This window comes from Paroedura picta, unplaced genomic scaffold (genome assembly GCF_049243985.1).
Source record: "Paroedura picta isolate Pp20150507F unplaced genomic scaffold, Ppicta_v3.0 Ppicta_v3_sca19, whole genome shotgun sequence".
Taxonomy (NCBI): Eukaryota; Metazoa; Chordata; class Lepidosauria; order Squamata; family Gekkonidae; genus Paroedura; species Paroedura picta.
In genome coordinates, this window is record NW_027518616.1 from 879,985 (window position 1) to 899,177 (window position 19,193).

Below are 19,193 nucleotides of genomic sequence, written 5' to 3' on the forward strand. Positions count from 1 at the left end.
CTGGAGGGGGAGGGCCAATCAGGGTGGACCTGGATGGACAGGGCCCTGGACAGTCTCCTCCCAGGAGGCTGTTTCCCAAATATATAAGGGAGTGAAATAATGTTAAGGATAGTGAGGAATTTCTAGGAAGAATGATTAATTTGGAAGTCACACCTTCAAGATTTTCCTCTCCAGGATTGTAAAAATTCTCAGTACTTTGAATAAGCTAAGTCCTGCCCCATTGCCTTTTCCCTTTAGAAAGCAAAAAAAAAAAAAAAACCTTTCCATATTCTATGGTGTTAGTCAGTCTTCCTTGAGTGGGGGTGGGGTTGTCCCTTCATCTTTGTTAGTTCATAATGACAGAGTTTAAATAAGCAGGGAGAGCACCAAGCTGCTTAAAATAGTTTTATTGAGAAGAGAAACAGTTTTGTATAGCAGGAGAGGAGAGAAAGAATATTAACTGTCTAGCTGTTGTTCTGCATTCATTCAAACCACCAATTTGCCTGTGAGTAGCCCAGTTTCGAGCCTCTTGTGGTGCAGAGTGGTAAGGCAGCAGACATGCAGTCTGAAAGCTCTGCCCATGAGGCTGGGAGTTCAATCCCAGCAGCCGGCTCAAGGTTGACTCAGCCTTCCATCCTTCCGAGGTTGGTAAATGAGTACCCAGCTTGCTGGGGGGTAAACGGTAATGACTGGGGAAGGCACTGGCAACCCACCCCGTATTGAGTCTGCCATGAAAACGCTAGAGGGCGTCACCCCAAGGGTCAGACATGACTTGGTGCTTGCACAGGGGGTACCTTTACCTTTACCTTTAACCCAGTTTCATTGCATTAGTGGATCTGCCTTGTCCATCAGATAATTTCATTCATGTTTATGTCAACAGTTGTATACTATTCCCTCACCTAAAACCACTGAAGGAAAATTAACCATACTATGTCAGTTACAATTTAGTGAGGTGTTTTTTTCAAAGTATAAGCTTTCCTGTGCACATGTACATCTTCAGATACAGTGAAATGGAAATGACCAGTCCATACATATAGGTAGAGGATGAGCAGTATACGACATAATGAAGATGTTTAACAGATTCAAGGGCCAAATAGGAATAATAAGCTTAGTTTATATGGTAACTATTTGCTTGGGTTTAATTATGGAGGGAAACATAACGAAGGAAATAAATGTGTCAAATTGGAGATTGATGGGCAGATGTATTCTTAATTGTAGAATGCTGAGAGTAATTAACTCTCAGGATACATCTGCCCATCAGTCTCCAATTTTGACATATTTATTTCCTTCACTATGTCTCCCCCCCAGAATTAAACCCAAACAAATGGTAATCATATAAACTGTTATTCTTGTTTGGCCTTTGAATCTGTTAAACATCTTCATTATTCTGTATACTAATATACTACTCATCCACTACCTATATGTGAGAACTGGTAATTTCTGTTTCATTGTATCTGAAGAAGTGTGCATGCATATGAAAACTTATACCTTGAATACAATTTTGTTGAGCTTAAAGGTGTCACTGGACTAGAACTCTGTTCTGCTGCTTCAGACGAATACCCACATTTTTTAATCCAGATGTGTCCTCAGTGAAACTAAACTCTTGTTAAGCAACTGCAGAGTGTTTAAAAGCTTTTGGCTTCCAAATTATCCTGCTGTCCTTCAACCGACCAACTATTTCCAGTCCAAACGTTTTGGAGGCAAAACACTCAGTTTTTTAAGGACCCAACTTCATCTTATAATTTGAGTTTAAAATTTAGTAATTTTTCTGACATTAAGCAGTAGAGTATTGGCAATTTGCTGTGTCTGTTACTCTGCTGAGTGGAATGTTTGAGATAAGGCCTGGCATACAGTTCAGTTTGCAACTGTCCCAGTTTTCACACTTATTTCTGCCTCTTCTTGCAGACAGCTCTGAATTTGTACTATCTCACTATTATTGGCCACAGCCTCTCCATCGTTTCCCTGTTAATTTCCCTTGGCATATTCTCCTACTTTAAGTAAGTATTTTTTGCGTTCTTTTTATGTGGTGCAGAATTCTTTTGATCACAAGCGCTGTACATGGTTCAGTACTTTGACATGAACAGAGGAGTGAAGGAACAAGAAAGGGATCCAATATTGTGTTCCTCTTTGTCTAGTTGATTACGTGAGCTCAGAAAAGGCGAGGGAAACATCTTGTGCCCCAGATATTTTGGCCATAGTTCTCTCGACAAGTTGGATGTGGTGGTGATTGAGCAGAGCCATTGTTTATTATTCACAAGTGAATGAGTGAATGGGTTGTTTTCTGTATCCATTGACCAACTAGACAATACATACAATACCAAAAAAAGTTTATATGGAAAGCCACATAGAAAACCAGTAATAGATGACATAGTAATAGCACAGCAAATTGACTAAAGCAATAGGCAATTGCTGTGGACTTTATTTTTTATTTCTTTATTTGATGATTTTTATACCGCCCTCCCAGCGAACCAGGTGCTTGCACTCGAAAGCTCACGCCTTGAATAAATCTTTGTTGGTCTTAAAGGTGCTACTGGACTCTGATTTTACAGTTCAGGGCAGTATACAACATTGCATAGATACAGTTAAAACATGAGTTAAAACTAGATTTAAAATTGTATTAATTAGTAGTTTAAAATAATATCCACATCAACAGTCCTAAATTCAAGTGCCTGCATTTCACCCGAAATCAGACTAGTCTGGGGGGGGGGGTCTTTATTAGGAAGGGACTGGGAAATATGATTAGGCTTACTGGCCCCAACTCAAAGCCTGGTAGAAGAACTCCATCTTGCAGGGTCTGCACCAGCTCCTGCAGGGCCCAGATCTGTTCCGGGAGCTTATTCCTCCAGGTGGGAGCCAGGATGGAAAATGCTCTAGCTCTGGTTGAGGCTAGACATATTTCCTTTTTTACCATTGAGAAACCCCTGAAACATTCTTCAGGATTTGCAAAATCACAGAAGTGATGTCAGCAGGCCATATCTTCTTGCCACATCCTGGAAGTGCCATCAGAAGTGCCATCACGCAGACACTCCCACCAGATGTGACATCACCAGGCCAACCCCACAGCACAGGAAGTGACTGCACAGAAATGTGTTCAGATAATTTGTGGACAGAAACATGCCTGCACTCTGGGCTGACTACCAGTTTGCTCTTCTTCTCCAAAGGGAGCCTCCAGAAAGAGGGCGGGGGCAGGCCTATCTTGCTCCATCACCCTCACGCCCACCCCAATGCTAGAAACAGGGCTGGGGCAGGCCTATGTCACTTTGTTGCCTCTACCTTCCTAATGCCAGAAACATAAGTAGGCCTTTATCCCCCACTCCCCCAGTTAAGTTAAAATGAGAGCACTTATTGCTCTGGACTCCAGTTGCTACTACATGCAACGAGCCTTGGCCAGCAAGGATTTTTATGACTGGGACCCCTCCCCTTCCCACCCCCTCCAGGACCATCATTGACCATAGGGGGGGGGGGAAACAGGTCAACATGACCATATATGGTCATCACCCAATAAGCTTTTTAAAAAATTAAAAATAAGTCCCACGCAGTCAGCAAAACCCTTCCGGGGCTGGTTGAGAAAGCCTGCTCTAGTGGCTGCACAAATATGGCAACTCTATCCATATCCAGGGCTCATGATCCAAGAGAAGAAACATATATGGTTCCTCCAATTTGCCAGAGAGATTTGGGATGATAGGAGTAATAGGCATATCTAAGATCACCATAAGAGCAATGCAGTAAAGCATCTCCAAGGGCCATTCCGCACTCGTTCAAAATTGCACAATGGTTGCAAATTGAAATCGCTACTAATTTGCTGTTATGCACAACGTCGTTGACCATCTGCCACACTCCTGAAACCGATCCGCAAAAAGCACTTCGTTGTTGTGCTTTCAGGGAAATCCCAAAAAGTGGATTCACCATCCGGAAAGGGCTACACTCTTGCAACCAATCTGCAACACTAGCGGGAAAGTTCTGTACGTTACCATTGTTGCGGTTTCTGCAAAGTCCCTCCCCCTGGCTCTCTCCTCTGATCTTCCGGCGAAGCAATCGCCATTTTTTTTCTCTGAGCGAATGGAGATCAACGCACCGGCAAGCCTTCATTTACCCAGCGAGGCTTCCCCAGCTGCAGTCCCTCCCCAGAGCTGTTTTAAGTCACCAAGCACCAAGCACCACACAGCCCTGTTTTCTGGTTTATTTTCCCTTTATTTTTCCCTTTATTTTCGGCCGAAAATCGCGCCCGTGGGGGGGGGGTATTTTTTTTTCACTCGGGGGGAGTGTGGCAACGATGAAACGGCAGCTCAAACACCACCTGCTAGCTAGATGGGTCTCTCTGTTGCAACGAATCAATGCAGATTCGTTGCAACGTGTGTGTGTGTGTTTTTTTTTTAAACCTTCCTTAAAGGGAAAGGGGCTTTTCGGGAGCATGATAACGGCCGCCCATTGGCTGCTCGTTTGATTGACGGCCAGGGGCGGGACAAAGCTCGGCAATATTGCTTCCTGGCTAGAGATTTTTGCCGAGACCGGAAACCTGTGGGAAACGATAGAAACACAACTGAATTCCACGACAAAGGCAGGTATGCATAACGATGAATTCCACTATTTAAAATGGTGTTTTTTTCATTTCAAAACCAATTTGCTACATAGATCCTGGTGCGGAATGGCCCCAATAGTTTCAGTTCCCCCACTTGCCCACTATGGCACTTCACCATATCTCACTTCCAGAAAAAATAGATTCAAATGAGTAGCCGTGTTGGTCTTAAGCAGCAGAACAAATTTAGAGTCCAGTGGCACCTTTAAGACCAACAACATTTTATTCAAATTATGAGCGTTTGTGTGCAAGTATTCACAACTGTTCAAAAAAATGACAGAACCCACTCTTCTAATTGTCGCAATATCTGTAGCTCCAATCATACATTTTTTAAAGTTTCAGAAGTGATAAGCGACATTTATGTATACCAATACATAGAACAATTCTCCAAACCAGGCACCAGTAGCCATGCCAGCAACCTTCCACCAATGGATACTGGGGTTCTCTTTCAAGTTCTTCTTTCTGTCTCTGCCAATTTAAGGTGAAAATACATGGGAGTTTCTTATTTGAAGAGAAGTTTAAGCCGTTGCAAATTAATTTCCACCTTGAGGGTAGAAATATATGGAAGTTTCTTATTTGAAAAGGAGGGGTTTATGCCACTATAAATTAATTTCCCTCTTGAAGGTAGAAATACACAGAAATTTCTTATTTGAAGAGGGGAAGTTTAAACCACTACAAACTATATGAGATTAATTTCTCCCATTACGGGCAGAGGCAGTTGTGAGGAAGTTTCAGCTTCTGACTCTTGTCCGCTGTGCCAAACATTCATTGTCATAGGATAGCAGTCCAACTCTTGACCCACTCCAGCTGTGCAATCTTGGCCAAATGGGACCTCCCTGGCATTTTGCTGTTCTCTGTCTCTAATGGAGTTATTGCTTCACATTTATGCCAAAGCTATATGGTAAGGATTCCCAACTAGGCTCCCAAGGATCCCTGGGGATCTGCAAGAGCTCCCCAAGGGTTCATGAGCTTTTCCAGAAGTCTGGATGGCTGCTGACATCACTAAACATCACTGGAGCCCACTTCCCCTGTTGCTCTCTGATCCTAGTCCCTTTCTCCGCAAAGGAAATGGTAAAGCCATCTTGGTGTGGTGGTTAATAGTGATGGCTTTTAATCTGGCAAGGCGGGTTTGGTTCCCCGCTTCTCCACAAGTAGCCAGCTGGGTGACCTTGGGCCAGTCACAGTCCTGTTAGAGCTGTTCTCACAGAGCAGTCCTGTCAGAGCTCTCTCAGCCCCACATATCTTACAGGGCATCTGTTGTGGGGAGAGGAAAGTGAAGGGGTGTGTAAGCTGCTTTGAGACTCCTGCTGGTAGAGAAAAGCAGCATATAAAAAACAACTTTTCTTCTTCTAAATGCTGGATGGATTGATTAGCTGGCTCCCATATCTTACTTCCTCGCCCACTTCTCTGAAGGGGCACGTCACCACTTATGGGGTCCCTCGAAGCCTGAAAAATATTTCAGAGATTCCCCCATGATCAAAAGTTTGAAAAAGGCCGCTGTATGGTGAGAGAATATAGGGACAATTAGTCGCCTAGCACAGGGGTCATCAACCCCTGGTCCGCAGCCCGGTACCGGTCCGCGAAGGCCACGGTACCAGACGGCCGGCAGCCGCGCCTGCCTCCCCCCCCCCACAGCGAGAAGCTCGGGGAAGAGGCAGGCCCGGCACGCCAGAGACGCAAACGCGTCGTTGCACATGCACATGAGCATTCCTGCCCCCTGGTGGTGAAAATGTGCATGTGCGGCAACTGCACGTTTGCGTGCAGCTGCCATGCGGCGCCCGGGCCATCGGCTCTCCCCTCGCCCCGGAGGTGGTCCCTGACCAAAGAAAAATTGGAGACCGCTAACATGGCACACATTACGTTATTACAAGAAAATCCCACCCATAGGAAGGACCACCCTGGAGAAACCCAAGAAAAATGTCTGCCAAAACAACCAAGAATCAGGACAGCCCCGTAACTAATGGGGAGTTTATTAAATAAAAACAAAAGAACTGAGTTTCCTGGTTCTTATAAGGAATGATCAGCCGAAGCACAGTGCAATTCTTTACTTAAGAAGGTGAGGGGCTCCTGGCCCGTCCCGACTGTCCTGTCAGGTGAAAACACAAATTCCCACAAGATCCCAAGTCAGGTCTTGGGCCCTGTAAGACCACAAGCAACCACGGGCTTTCCCTTTGGTATTACATTGCCGTTTCCCTGGTGGCATGACAGCCTTTGCCTGACCCAGGTGCCTCCGGGCTCAAGCTCACATCGTAACTAGGTAAACAGGAGGAAACCAGTCCACTCGCTTAGAAATACAATGGGGGGGGGGGTTACGATGTGAGCTGATGTGAGCTTGAGCCCGGAGAAGCAGGGAACCAAACCCACCTTGCCAGATTAAAAGCCATCACTATTAACCGCCACACCAAGCTGGCTTTACCATTTCCTTTGCAGAGAAAGAGACTAGGACCAGAGAGCAACAGGAGAAGTGGGCTCCAGTGATGTGTAGTGATGTCAGCAGCCATCCAGCCATCCAGGGGCTCCTAGGCAAACCCTTTGTCTTGTAAAGTTTTCGCCCTTGGCCTCAATGCTTTCTACTAGCCAGTCCCGATGGCTTTCTTCCTCAGAGCCATTAAAACCTTTGTCCAAACCCATCTATGGCCATCCCCCCCATTTGGCCAGGCATTGTCCCAACAATGTCCCAACAATGAGAGACAGTTTGGTGTAGTGGTTAGGAGTGCTGACTTCTAATCTGGCATGCCGGGTTCGATTCTGTGCTCCCCCACATGCAACCAGTTGGGTGACCTTGGGCTCGCCACGGCACTGATAAAACTATTCTGACTGAGCAGTGATATCAGGGCTCTCTCAGCCTCACCCACCCCATAGGGTGTCTGTTGTGGGAAGAGGAATGGGAAGGCGACTGTAAGCCGCTTTGAGCCTCCTTCGGGTAGGGGAAAGCGGCATATAAGAACCAACTCTTCTTCTTTTTCAACCTCTGGGGACCCTGGAAACTTCCAGCACATGCTCACCTGAGCCTTGTCACGTAGCCCCCTTCCCAAAACCCCATAAAAACTGTGGCTTCACACAGCCAATCCAATTGTCTTCCAACCCGGGACCTTTGGATCACTCCCATGCTGGTTCATGCCGCTTCCTCTGACCTACCATTCCTCAGACTGGTAACTATCAAGCCTTCCACTCTTCCTCCCCCCTCTCTATACGACTGCTTGTAGGTGTTAGCTATTTGTGTGTCTTTTTGTTCTTTTCTGCAATAAAGCTTGTGTTTGTTGTTTTACCATTTACATCTGTGTTTGCCTGGAGTTCCGACGGGTGTAATTGACCCTCATATACATAGGCATTTTGATCCATAAATGCTAAGTTACCCCCCTCTCACTGCATTTGGGCTAATCTTCCCCACAAGCTCAAGTACACACATCTGAGGACACACGTACACGCAATTTGGGTAACAGCTGCTCCCAATTTCTTCCAGTAATAGCAGAATCATGGAATATGGAGACAGGAGATTCTCCTCATGGTAGTTTCATGAGTATTAGACAGTGGAACCAGTCTGTTTAAGGATACTGGTATCCGGGAACTTTCTGGGAGTGCTGCCGACAACTCCCCATCCCCCAAGTGATCATGCATACATTCTGTTGGCGCAGAGGAGAGCAATCGGCGGGTTTCTCACCATACCTGTTAACTTTGTCTCTTGTGCCTTTGCTTTCAGAAGCCTGAGTTGCCAAAGGATCACGTTGCATAAGAATCTTTTTTTTTCTTTTGTGTGCAATTCCATTGTCACAATCATTAGCCTTTCAGGAGTTGCAAACAACCAGCAACTAGTCGCAGCCAATCCGGTAAGTGAAGACATGCTTGGTTGTTTTTCTGATTCATAAGGAGAATCATCTATTCAGTTCAGCAGAATCCACAGGCTCATTCTGCACACTTTGCAGTGTGCTTTTGCAACTGGGTTTTCCGGTGCAAAACCAGAAGATCTACTTCTAAAGTGCATTGAAAATGCATCATTCAGTATGTGCATAATAAAAACAGGAAATATTGAGCTGGAAGGTACCCAAAGGGTCATCTAGTCCAACCTGAGGGAAATTCACAGCAAACTCCACCTCCTGCACTCCCCACTGATTTCTGCTGTATGCCAATAGTCTGTACAGTCAGAGTGTTGGCTCAGGTCCTGTGCTAAATCTCTGCTGAGGGAACAGATTTCCACCAGCAGGGTGGAACTTCCTCACCCATCCCGCTGCAGCCCAGAATTATTCCAAAATGCTTCTTCAGAGATGAGAGCTGTCTCCCCACCCTGGAAAAAGCCAGTCTGAGAGAGGAGTCAGACATCTGTAGCAAGACGAAGCTGTCTGTAAAAAGAACCCTCCCTCCGTTCCATGGGAGACAGTTCACTAAGAGTAAAGAACAGGAATGGGACCATGTCCCAGGGTATCAAGAAATCCAAGAACAATATGAAATATAACAGTTTTTACAGATAATCATCAAAATAGTTCTTATGTTCAGAAACAGTAGTCGCATAGAAGTGACGAAACCAGATGCTGACAGAGACTGGCTGCTGATCCCATTTTGCATCTGGTTGCTTTCACAAGACGTCTGCCTTTGCGGTCAGTTGAATGCAAAATTGTGGCCAAAGTCACTAAAAAGCATTGCGAACAAGGAGCCACGGGCAAACCAAACCTCAAACAATCAAATTTTTTTTGTGCTGGAATGGAATCTTCGATGCTTTTGATCAGGGGTAGTCAAACTGCGGCCCTCCAGATGCCCATGGACTACAATTCCCATGAACCCCTGCCAGCAAATGCTGGCAGGGGCTCATGGGAATTGTCGTCCATGAGCATCTGGAGGGCCGCAGTTTGACTACCCCTGCTTTTGATGGTTTGAGGCTTGGTTTGTCTGTGACTCCTTGTTCACAATACTTTTTGGTGACTGACCACAATTTTGAATTCATCTAACCTTATCTTCTGAAAGCAACAACCTGCGGAAGTGGATCAGCGGCCATCCCCCGTCAGTGCCTGGCTCTCTAGTTTCATCACTTCTGTGTCACTACTGCTTCTGTATATAAGAAATATTTTGTTAATTATGAGTTTTCAGTAAAAACGGTTGCTATTTTTTGTATCGTTCTTGGATTTCTTGGGACACTTGGACGTGGTCCCGCCGCTGTTCTTTATAATAGATGTTACACGCACAACCTGGCATGAGAATGGGTGATCACAAGTAGAATTTAGCATGCCTTGTGATTCAGACTGCTAGAAAAAGTCATTGTGAAAACAATTGCCATTTCATGTCATGTTTCTTCACAGTGGTGGGTGATCAAAGGTTGCTCATAAGCAGGAAAAAAACTTTCTCGTGTGCATGAAGTAACCACAGAGGAATGGCCATAATTGGAATCCTGACTCATTCCAAGGATTATTTTGGACTCTTTTTACATATTCTCTGCCTGAGAGTATTCCAACTTCTGTGTTACATGTTTAACAATCAAGAGGAATTGTTGTGTAGGATTCCCGCTGAATAGTTTTGCGTGAATAACCTGCTGCGCAGAGTCAGAACAAGCAATTAGTGTGGGCTTTTATTTTGCAGAAAATGAAATGACACGTGTCAAAGTCTAAAGTAAAATCATATCATAAACCATCCATGCATTCCTTAAAGGCACCAGCTAGCCAAATATACTTAGTAGCATACAGTAGATATTCCAGATGGTTTTGAATGCAATGTTTCTGAAAGCAGGCTGGTTGTATAAATTACAAGAACCATTTTGTTGCAGCCTTGCTATTTCCTTGACTCACCCAGAAATCCTGTTAGATTCTTGCTGAAATTTCTTTTACGGGTTTTATGAAGAAGGAATAAGAGTTGGTCTTTATGTCCGAAGGAGCCTCCAAGCAGTTTACCTTCCCTTCCTCTCCCCACAACTGACACCCTGTAAGGTAGGTAGGTCTGAGAGAGCTCTGACAGAACTGTTCTACAAGAATCTCTAACAAAACTGACTAGCCCAAGGTCACCCAGCTGGCTGCATGGGGAAGAGTGGGGAATCAAACCCAGTTCTCCTGATTAGAGGCTGCCACTCTCAACCACTGCAACCAAGCTGGTTTGATTTCCTTTTAAAATAGAAAGACGCCTTCCTTTGATAGGATATTTGAGATCCACTGTTTTATAGTGGTAAGAGTGCCATATTGGGAGGGTAACCCAAATTCAAATAGCCACTGTGACATGACACTTTATGTGTAATCTCAGCCTAAACCACATTTTCTCCACCAGGGTTCCACGAAACCCCAGGATTCCTTGACAGTCTGAATGGGTGGGAGTTAATTCATTTTTCACATATATTTTAAATTTGTTAAACATTTATTGGGTGATATGACCATATATGGCCAATGATGCGCCTGTAGGGGGTAGGGAGGGGAGGGGCCTCAGGTAGGTGTGTACACTACTTCTCTACCTCGGGGGTTTCTTGAAGCCTGAAGAATGTTACAGGGTTTCTCAATGGCAAAAAAGTTGAGAAAGGCTGCCCTAAATATTGCTAGGACAAAATAGAATGGAGACTCCATTTGCCACCATAGGATCGCAAGGTCCTCCTTCACCACTGTGTGTGTGGAGGTGTAAGGTTGACAGCTACTGATTGAGAAACCCCTGGTCATCCAGCTGGCGTCCTGTGGAGGAGCAGGCAATCAAACACGGCTCACCAAATTAGAGGATGCTGCTGTTAACCATGACACCAAGGGTAGTAGATCAGAAGTCAGGAGGAGCAAGCCACTCCAGTACGAAATCTAAAGCCAAGGTTTAGTCCTCCGAATGCCTCTTCTAGAACTGGGATTCTTAGGATTCTGCCCAGACCTCCCAGAGCATATGAAAGCCAGGCTCATCTTTAACCGCTCCTGTGGTTAAATAAAGCCCTAAGGGCTATTGGGGAGGAGTTAGGGCGGGCTCTGTCCGTGATAAAAACTCGGAGGGGCGAATCAGGAGCCGCAAAGCGGCTCCTGTTTCGCCCCTCCAAGTGCCACTCAAGGGCCAAACGGCCAATAGGGAGGTGCGCAAAGCCCAGCCTGGCTGCCAGTCTGCTCCTGACCACCGCAGGGAGAGGAGGTCAGCAGGGCTGCCAAGGGGGATGAGAACACAGGCTGTGCCAGCCCTTTTTGCCCCAAGGCTGTCCTAACTGTCATGTCCAACTGTAACTTTGCCTCAGAACCCTGACAGAGCTGGCAGGAGGCTGCTGAGTGCTCCCCCCCCCCCCTTCAGGCCTGCTGCGAAGGAGCCTCTGACAGGCCCTGACTGAGGGGAGGGAGACATTTTCCTTCCAAGAGCAACGCAGGGGAGCCTGAGGGCCTTCCTTTTGAGGGGGGGAGACTTTCCCCTTCTGCCAAACAGTTGGCTGACAGGGAGGCCACAGAAAAGCCCCCTCTCATTTAAAATACTGCTCTGACCGGAGGTTAGACACAGCCAAGCCATGTGTCTTTCTTCTTTGCAGCTCTCTGCAGATTTGAGGTCACTGTACAGCATTATTCTGCAGAAGAAACTGGCTCTTTTGTCTTCTGTTTCATCTGCACAACAACCCTGTGCAGTAGGCCTCAAGTCTTTCAATTCAACAACAACCTGTGTGGGAGGCCTTCTCTACCACAACCCTGTCCAAAGTAGCCCTTTCTGCCTGGGGAGCTGATCTTTATACTCTGCAGGTGAGCTGTAATTCCAGGAGCTCTCCAAGCCCCACCTGGAGGTTGGCTACCCCTGGGTTGGAAATATTCCTGGAGGTTTGGAGGTGGGACTTCAAAATCGTACAATGCCTCAGAGTCCAGCCTTCAAAGGAGCCATTTTTGGCTGCAGTTGGTAGGGAGTGGTGCAGGGGTGTCCCTCCTGGCCTATGGATTATGGCCAGCCCTTACCAGCAACTGTTTGTATTCTGGGGCGCAGACAGGCAGACCAGCATCAGTCCTGTGAGTCTGGAAAGTGCAGGAAGATCTAAATAAATATTTATAGCCTTAAACTGTAAATAGAGAACAAGTAAATGTCTGGAGACACTTGGTAACTGAAATGACTTATTGGCCTGGCAAATAACCTTGGCCTGGAAAATAAAAAAACAGCATAAGAAATCTTACTAAGGTCAAGACTGCTGTGTACAGTGAGTCTTCCTCATAGGGTTGTGAGCTTCCCTGTGAGGCTCACTACCCCACCTCCCTCATGGGGAGTCTGCTATGGGGAGAGAAAGGGAAGACGATTGGAAAATTCTTTGAGACACCTGAAGGCTGCTGGGTCACTGCAGCCCATTCCCAGTTGTCTCAGATCTCTCACAACCCCACATACCTCACAGGTTGACTATTGTGGAGAGACGAATGGAAAAGGTGTTTGTAAACTGCTTTGAGACTCCTTTGGGTAGTAAGCAATAGGGTACAAAAATCTGTTCTTCTAAGGAGCAACCATGAAAGAAGCATGTGCGCACATAACTTTTTATCAACAGTGAAAAAATGGAGAAGAAGAAAAAGGGTGGACACCTGTGTACTGTGACTATCCCATGTGTTTTAGGGCAGGGGGAGATTTCAGTGTCTGTGGCCTAATTTCACACAAGAAGGGAAATGACACATAACTGGGGGGAATTGGTTGCCATGTAATCTCCTCCTAAGAATAGTCTCCAGTCTGATTTTCCCTTCATATATCTGAAGACATGGCTCTGGAAAGCTCATCTGTAACCACTATGCCAAAATTCCCAAAGGTCAGTTCTCTCCCACACTCAACAAACATTCCACAGGTTCTTGACACCCATATCTCCACACCCATACCCTCATTTGCCACCACCACCACAACCTCCCACACAACACACACATTCAACCCCATGCCCTTACAGACTGGACAACTCCTCCCCTTCCTCTTCCCACTGCCAAGCTCTAGCGCCCGTTGTATTCTTGGATACAACGGGCTTTGCCCCTAGTTTTAAATAATGTGTGAAATCAGCATGACATTTGGAAAAGGGAGGGAAATCATTCAGATCATTGGTAGCTTACAAAAGGGATGCTGCCAGCTTCACATTCTGTTTATTGCTATCTCAGTTGATGACTGTCAGTAGCACAAGAAGATGCATCTGATTTTTGTGTTGGGTAAAACCTGTGGTGTTTTATTTCCTCCCCCTCTTCTCTTCAGGTTGGATGCAAAGTGGCTCAATTCATTCACCTTTACTTAATGGTTTGCAGTTACTTCTGGATGCTCTGCGAAGGCATTTACCTGCACACTCTCATTGTGGTGGCTGTGTTTGCAGAGAAACAGCACCTGCTGTGGTATTACCTTCTGGGATGGGGTAGGCTGTCTTCCTCTTTTTTTTGGGGGGGGGGGGAATTAATCCAGTACAAATGCAGCAAAATACGCTTGAAGCCACAGTTATTTGTGTTGTCCTAACATCAGAGTGATTCAGGTAGCCATGTTGAAGTAGCCGAACAAAATTTGAGTCCAGTGGCACCTTTAAGACCTACGTTTTACTCAAGGTGCAAACATGCACACAAAAGCTCATACCTTGGATAAATCCTTGTCTCAAAGGTGCCATTGGGTTCTTATTTTTTTTTCTAATGTCAGATCCTTTCGCTTGCATTTTTCAAGACAATGTGTCAATAGTATCTGATCTCTGCTGCTTTACTTTTGGAGCTGAGAAGTTAAAATGAAAGATGGATAACATATTCTAAGTCACCCATTTTGTTTTAATGGAGGAATGGACTTTAATCTCAGTTAAAGTTTTAAAGCATGCAACAGCCTTATCTTCTCAAAAGACAAAGTCCCACACATTTGTCCAGTCAGGAAGTAGCTCCTCCTTTGTGTTCAGACAGAATGGCCCTCTATTATGAAAAGGCATTAAGGGGCGATTATTCATTGTTTCTCGTCTTGGAGGTGTTTATACAGGAATGGCTGTTTATTTCCAAAGAGGTCTCGCCATTCTTAGGGTAAGAGGTCAGGGTGAGGTTTATTTTTCCAGCAGTTCCTTTTGACCCGCTTTGTTCACAGAGCAAAAATGCCATCTCAATTGGGGAACAGTGTGGAAGAAGGGAGGCCATTGCTCTGATGCAGGCTGCGTTTCCCAGAGTAAACCTAGTTGGATATATAAAGAATTAGCCCTCCTTTGGCTGCCTTAGCCCGGAAAACATGAGAATTTCAGCTAGGCAATTTGATCCACCAAAAAGTTAAGTCCAATTTGAATCTCCGATGGGTTGTCACATGGGCTGCTGACCCACAGTCATGGGCCTACATAAAAGCACTTCCTTCTTGAAGCACAGCCATTGTACCACCATAGTACAGCAGACACAGAAGCACTCTCAAGACACAGCTAGCAAACTCTGTCCTGCTTCTCAGAAGCTTATTTGATTTTTGCTCCAAGCTGAGTCGCTGTTAGGACTGGTTGGACTCCTTCTGGGCACTAGGCTGGTCCAGATGGCAGGGCCTGCAAGATGGAGCACTTCTGCCAGGCTTTTGATCTGGGCCAATGAAATTTGAACATTTATCTTTTATTGGGCCCCACCCTCCCATGTGCTTATAATACACCAATGACTGTGAGAGACCTAGATCACGGTCTAACTTGATTCAGATGGCAGGAGGTTTAAGACACTACACTGCTGATGGTGAATATTTTTAATTAGGAGTTGTGATTAATGTTGTTTTTAACTGCTTTGAATTAATTTAAATTAATTCTACTGCAAAAAGGATGTGGACAAAATTAGATGCAAATTAGATTCAAGTGGGTAGCCTGAAGCAGCACAATAAAACAAAATCAGAGTCCAGTGGCACCTTTAAGAATAACAAAGATTTATTCAAGGCGTGAGTTTTCGAGTGCTGCCTTTAATGTATCTGAAAGGGTGGCACTTGGAGAAGGGAAGGGAGCAGTTCCTGTTGGCAGCTGAGGATAGGACTCATAGTAATGGGTTTAAACTACTTGGAGAACCATATTGACTAGATATCAGGAAAAATATTTTCACAGTCACAGTAGTGGAATGGGCTGCCTAAGGATGTGGTGAGCCCCTCCTCACTGGCAGTCTTCAAGCAAGGGCTGGACAGATACTTATCCTGGATGCTTGAGGCAGATCCTGCAGTAAGCAGGGTGTTGGACTAGATGGCTTGTATGGCCCCTTCCAGCTCTATGGTTCTATGATTCTAATTTAATGATTTATTTATTTAGTATATACCGCCACTCTCAGAAGACTCACGGCAGTGAGTAAAACAGTAAAACAATGAAAACAATACATCCCCTAAAAATCCCCATATCATATTAAAAGATGGCAAAACCGTGGAGTTCTAACTCCCCCCCCCCCCCGGTACAGCTGTGGTCAAGAAGCTCTTTCATTAGGAGCAAGGGTCCTGATCTTACAACACTAGAGGATCTCTGATAATAACACTGGATGAGTTCAAATCCCCTGGGTTTAGCTGCACTGGATATGTTCAAATCCCCTGGGCCGGATGAAATGCACCCGAGATTGCTCAAAGAACTTCCCGGAGAACTTGTCCATCATCTTCGGGACCTCTTTAAGGACTGGAGATGTCCCAGAGGACAGGAAGAGAGCAAATGTTATTCTGATCTTCAAAAAAGGGAGGAAGGATAATGCAGGAAACTACAGACCTGTGAGTCTGACCTCTGTTGTGGGTAAGATAATGGAGCAGATATTAAAGGGAGCGATCTGCAAACATCTGGAGGACAATTTGGTGATCCAAGGAAGTCAGCATGGATTTGTCTCTGGTTTCCTTTTTTGACCAAGTAACAGGTTTGCTGGATCGTGGAAATTCAGTTGATGTCATTTACTTGGATTTTAGTAAAGCTTTTGATAAGGTTCCCCATGATGTTCTGATGGATAAATCGAAGGATTGCAATATGGATATTCAGATAGTTAGGTGAATAGGGAATTGGTTAGAGAACTGCACTCAAGGAGTTGTTGTCAATGGTGTTTCATCAGACTGGAGGGAGGTGAGTAGCAGGGTACCTCAGGGCTCAGGGCTCGGACCGGTACTTTTTAACATATTTATTAATGATCTAGATGAGGGGGTGGAGGGACTACACATCAAGTTTGCAGATGACACCAAATTGGGAGGACTGGCAAATACTCCAGAAGATAGAGTCAGAGTTCAACAAGATCTGAACACAATAGAAAAATGGGCAAATGAGAACAAGATGCAATTTAATAAAGTGTAAAGTTCTGCATCTGGGTCAGAAAAATGAAAAGCATACCTACTGGATGGGGGATACACTTCTAGCTAACACTGTGTGTGATCGAGACCTTGGGGTACTTGTGGATTGTAAACTAAACATGAGCAGGCAGTGTGATGCAGCGGTAAAAAAGGCAAATGCCATTTTGGGCTGTATCAACAGGGGCATCACATCAAAATCACAAGATACCATAGTCCCATTGTATACGGCACTGGCCAGACCACACCTGGAGTACTGTGTGCCGTTCTGGAGGCCTCACTTCAAGAAGGACATAAATAAAATTGAAATTCACTACTTGGAGAGCCAACTATATTCCAGTCATTAATAATAAGAGAAATCTTAAGCAAATTATTAACTTATAGTTTTTTAAATGTTACAGTTCTTGCTAGGAAATATGTCAGCAAATTCAGCAAGTTCTTTTGTTTGGGGGGGGGGGTTATGGATTTTAATCTAAAAAGGCAAAATGGGTTAAGAGGAACAGTGAAGGAGAATCTTTTCTGGCAACCATCTAAACATCAGGATAGTCCTTTAGAATTTTCTGCACCAAAAGCCATCTGCCAGCATGTCCGTTTTACTACTTGGTGTCAGGATCAGTCTCCTGCTCTCTGCCATGTTTGATTCAATTGAACCTGAGGGACTCCATCTTTGTGTGTGTGTACTTTTGCTGCCTTTCCCATGTAACCAGAATGCTTATGGCTTTGTAGTGTTCCTTTGATCCCCCCTCCGCTTTCACACCGCATGTTCTCCCTGCTGTGATACTTTGTTACCAGTGTCCCTGTAAACATCTTATCTACAGCTTGAGGCGCCAAGCTGACAAAGGCCGTGCTAACAGAGAAACTTTGGCAGGAAGCCTGGGATGGCACCTGGGTGGAGGATGACACCCCTCCCCCTGGGAACGAGTCTGGTTTAGACAGGAGAATTATATTGATAACCGCTTGCTTCCCCGATATCGAACAGTCTTGACTTCAGATGTTTAAGTGTTCAGATCTACTTCCAATTAAAGCTTTCTTTCTATAGAAGCCTGGTTGTGAGTTTTGTCTGCCCTTGACAGTAAGTCAAGACTCACAACGCCCTTCCTCTGCACCGATGGCCGTGTTCGGAGGGGGCACCTTTCTTACCGACCTCCTGGACGAGGAGGCGGAAACCACTGGCGCCCAAGGAGGGGGAACCGAGCTGGTCGAGCCTGCCACTCCACTTCACCCAGATGGATGGGAAGAGCGTCCCTGGGGGGGGGGGGGAACGTGAGCAAGACACTCCTGCTGGAGATGGATGTGGCTGAGCGTTGGGAAAAGATTCAACCAGTGGTGGCGCCCAGCTCAGCTTTCCCGTGTGTCCTGGGGTTGGACTGGCTGCAAAAGCACGACCCCAGCGTGAAATGGAGCATGGGGGCTGTACAGTTTCTGGACCCGGAGTGTGGGAAACACCGCCGACCATTGAAAAAAGTTGCCTCAAAGCCGCCAAAAGGCGAGACCGCCGTCCTGGCTAGATCGGGTCCCAAGGGCCTGCCCAAAGAGTATTGGGACTTTCAGGATGTGTTTGCTGAGAAGGAATGCGATCAGCTGCCCCCCCCCCCACCGTAAGACAGATTGTACAATCGAGCTGAAGCCAGGGCAGCCCCTCCCACTGGCCAAACTGTATTCCATGAGCCCGAGGGAGATACAAGAGCTGCGTGCATTTCTCGACAAGAATTTGGCTCATGGTTTTATTCGCCCGGCCACCTCCCCGATGGCCGCCCCATCTTGTTCGTAAAAAAGAAAGACGGATCCCTGCGGCTGTGCATGGACTACAGGGGCTTGAATGCAATTTCTACGTGCAACGCCTACCCCTTGCCTTTGATCAAAGACTTGCTGAGTCACCTGGGGCAAGCCCGCATTTTTACAAAATTGGATTTGCGGGAGGCGTACTACTGGGTCCGGATTAAGGAAGGGCATGAGTATCTGACAGCTTTTAACACCCTGCTGGGACAATTAGAGTACACCGCCATGCCGTTCGGCCTCACCGGTGCTCCAGGTTTGTTCATGAATGTGATAAATGAAGTCATGCATGACCTGTTGTACAAAGGAGCCCTGGTTCATTTAGATGATATTTTGCTGTATTCTGAGGACCCGGCAGAACACGTGTCCTTGGTGCGCGAAGTTTTGCGCCGCTTGAGGGCTCACCACCTCTATGCCAAACTTTCTAAGTGTGAGTTCCACTGAGACGCAGTAGAATTCTTGGGCTATCGTGTCTCCTGTGCTGTGATTGAAATGGACCCTGGAAAGGTCCGGGATTTGTTGGCATGGGAACCCCCTCGCACACAGAAGCAGCTGCAAAGTTTCCAAGATGTGTCAAAAATAATGGACAGAGGTTCAGAGATGACATCTGCAAGTTCTTTTAGTACCCTTGGATGCAATTCATCTGGCCCAGAAGACTTTGTTTCATTTAAAGAAACTAGGTGTTTGTGGACTGTTCCAACAGTGATCCTAGGCCACCATTCCCGTTGTGTTTCGTTTTTGC

At 45.8% G+C, this 19,193-nt stretch overlaps 1 protein-coding gene across 1 annotated transcript in view; it reads left to right on the forward strand.

Annotated features, from left to right (window-relative positions):
* LOC143828164 (calcitonin gene-related peptide type 1 receptor-like) overlaps positions 1-19,193 on the forward strand; it is a 150,681-nt gene that overhangs the window by 101,718 nt on the left and 29,770 nt on the right. Inside the window, 3 exon segments of the mRNA XM_077318416.1 lie at positions 1,885-1,976; positions 8,256-8,382; positions 13,664-13,817. Coding sequence (XP_077174531.1) covers positions 1,885-1,976; positions 8,256-8,382; positions 13,664-13,817 — 373 coding nt within the window.